This window comes from Sinocyclocheilus anshuiensis, unplaced genomic scaffold (genome assembly GCF_001515605.1).
Source record: "Sinocyclocheilus anshuiensis isolate Anshui unplaced genomic scaffold, SAMN03320099.WGS_v1.1 scaffold1669, whole genome shotgun sequence".
Taxonomy (NCBI): Eukaryota; Metazoa; Chordata; class Actinopteri; order Cypriniformes; family Cyprinidae; genus Sinocyclocheilus; species Sinocyclocheilus anshuiensis.
The window spans coordinates 8,058-8,665 of record NW_015537996.1 but is presented as its reverse complement, the minus strand read 5'-3'; the positions used below and the strand labels follow the sequence as shown (position 1 = coordinate 8,665).

General features: G+C 31.4%; 1 protein-coding gene across 1 annotated transcript in view; it reads right to left on the bottom strand.

The window, feature by feature from the left end:
• Window positions 1–608, bottom strand: part of LOC107676382 (arginine--tRNA ligase, cytoplasmic-like) — a gene marked incomplete at its 5' end in the record, with an annotated part of 9,136 nt that overhangs the window by 506 nt on the left and 8,022 nt on the right. The window contains one exon of the mRNA XM_016470909.1: window positions 5–188. Coding sequence (XP_016326395.1) covers window positions 79–188 — 110 coding nt within the window. The remainder of the gene's footprint in view (window positions 1–4; window positions 189–608) is intronic.

The window sequence follows — 608 nt, the reverse complement described above, 5'->3', positions numbered from 1 at the left end:
ATCCCTTAAGTTTTTTTTTTTTTTTTTTTTTTTTTTTCAAAAAGGTCTCGTGTTGAGAGGAAGAAGGCACTGACCAGTTCACATCCTCTGAACTGGATTGATACCCAGAATGTCAAAACCTTTGGCCATCACTGCTGCGGTGGCTTCACAGATGAGCATCCGCCACATGTTGACTTTAACCACTTCCCCTGGGAAGAACGATGCAGAGCAGTCATTAGTTAAACAGGCCATTTGCAAAGAGGCAGGATCATTTCAATCAAATCAAGGATGTTCTGCCATGTCTTGGTCATTAAAGGTAATTTATTAAAGTTGTGTGATTTTTTTTGTTATCTTAAAATACTTTTTCTCCTAGTTTAATGTGAGATGCATAAGTAACCTATTAAACATAGTTTAGGAAACTTGTTTGAAAATAATCATTTTTGCATTTGCTGTGGAAATTGTTTACCTTCAAATCACTGTGCTTAAAACTAAAGAATTATGAAAGAAAACTTGAAAGTCCCATAAGCAAAGCCTTTTTCAAATTTCATTAATATATATTTCAGCTCAATTTCATTAATATATATATATATATATATATATATATATATACATATATATATATATACATA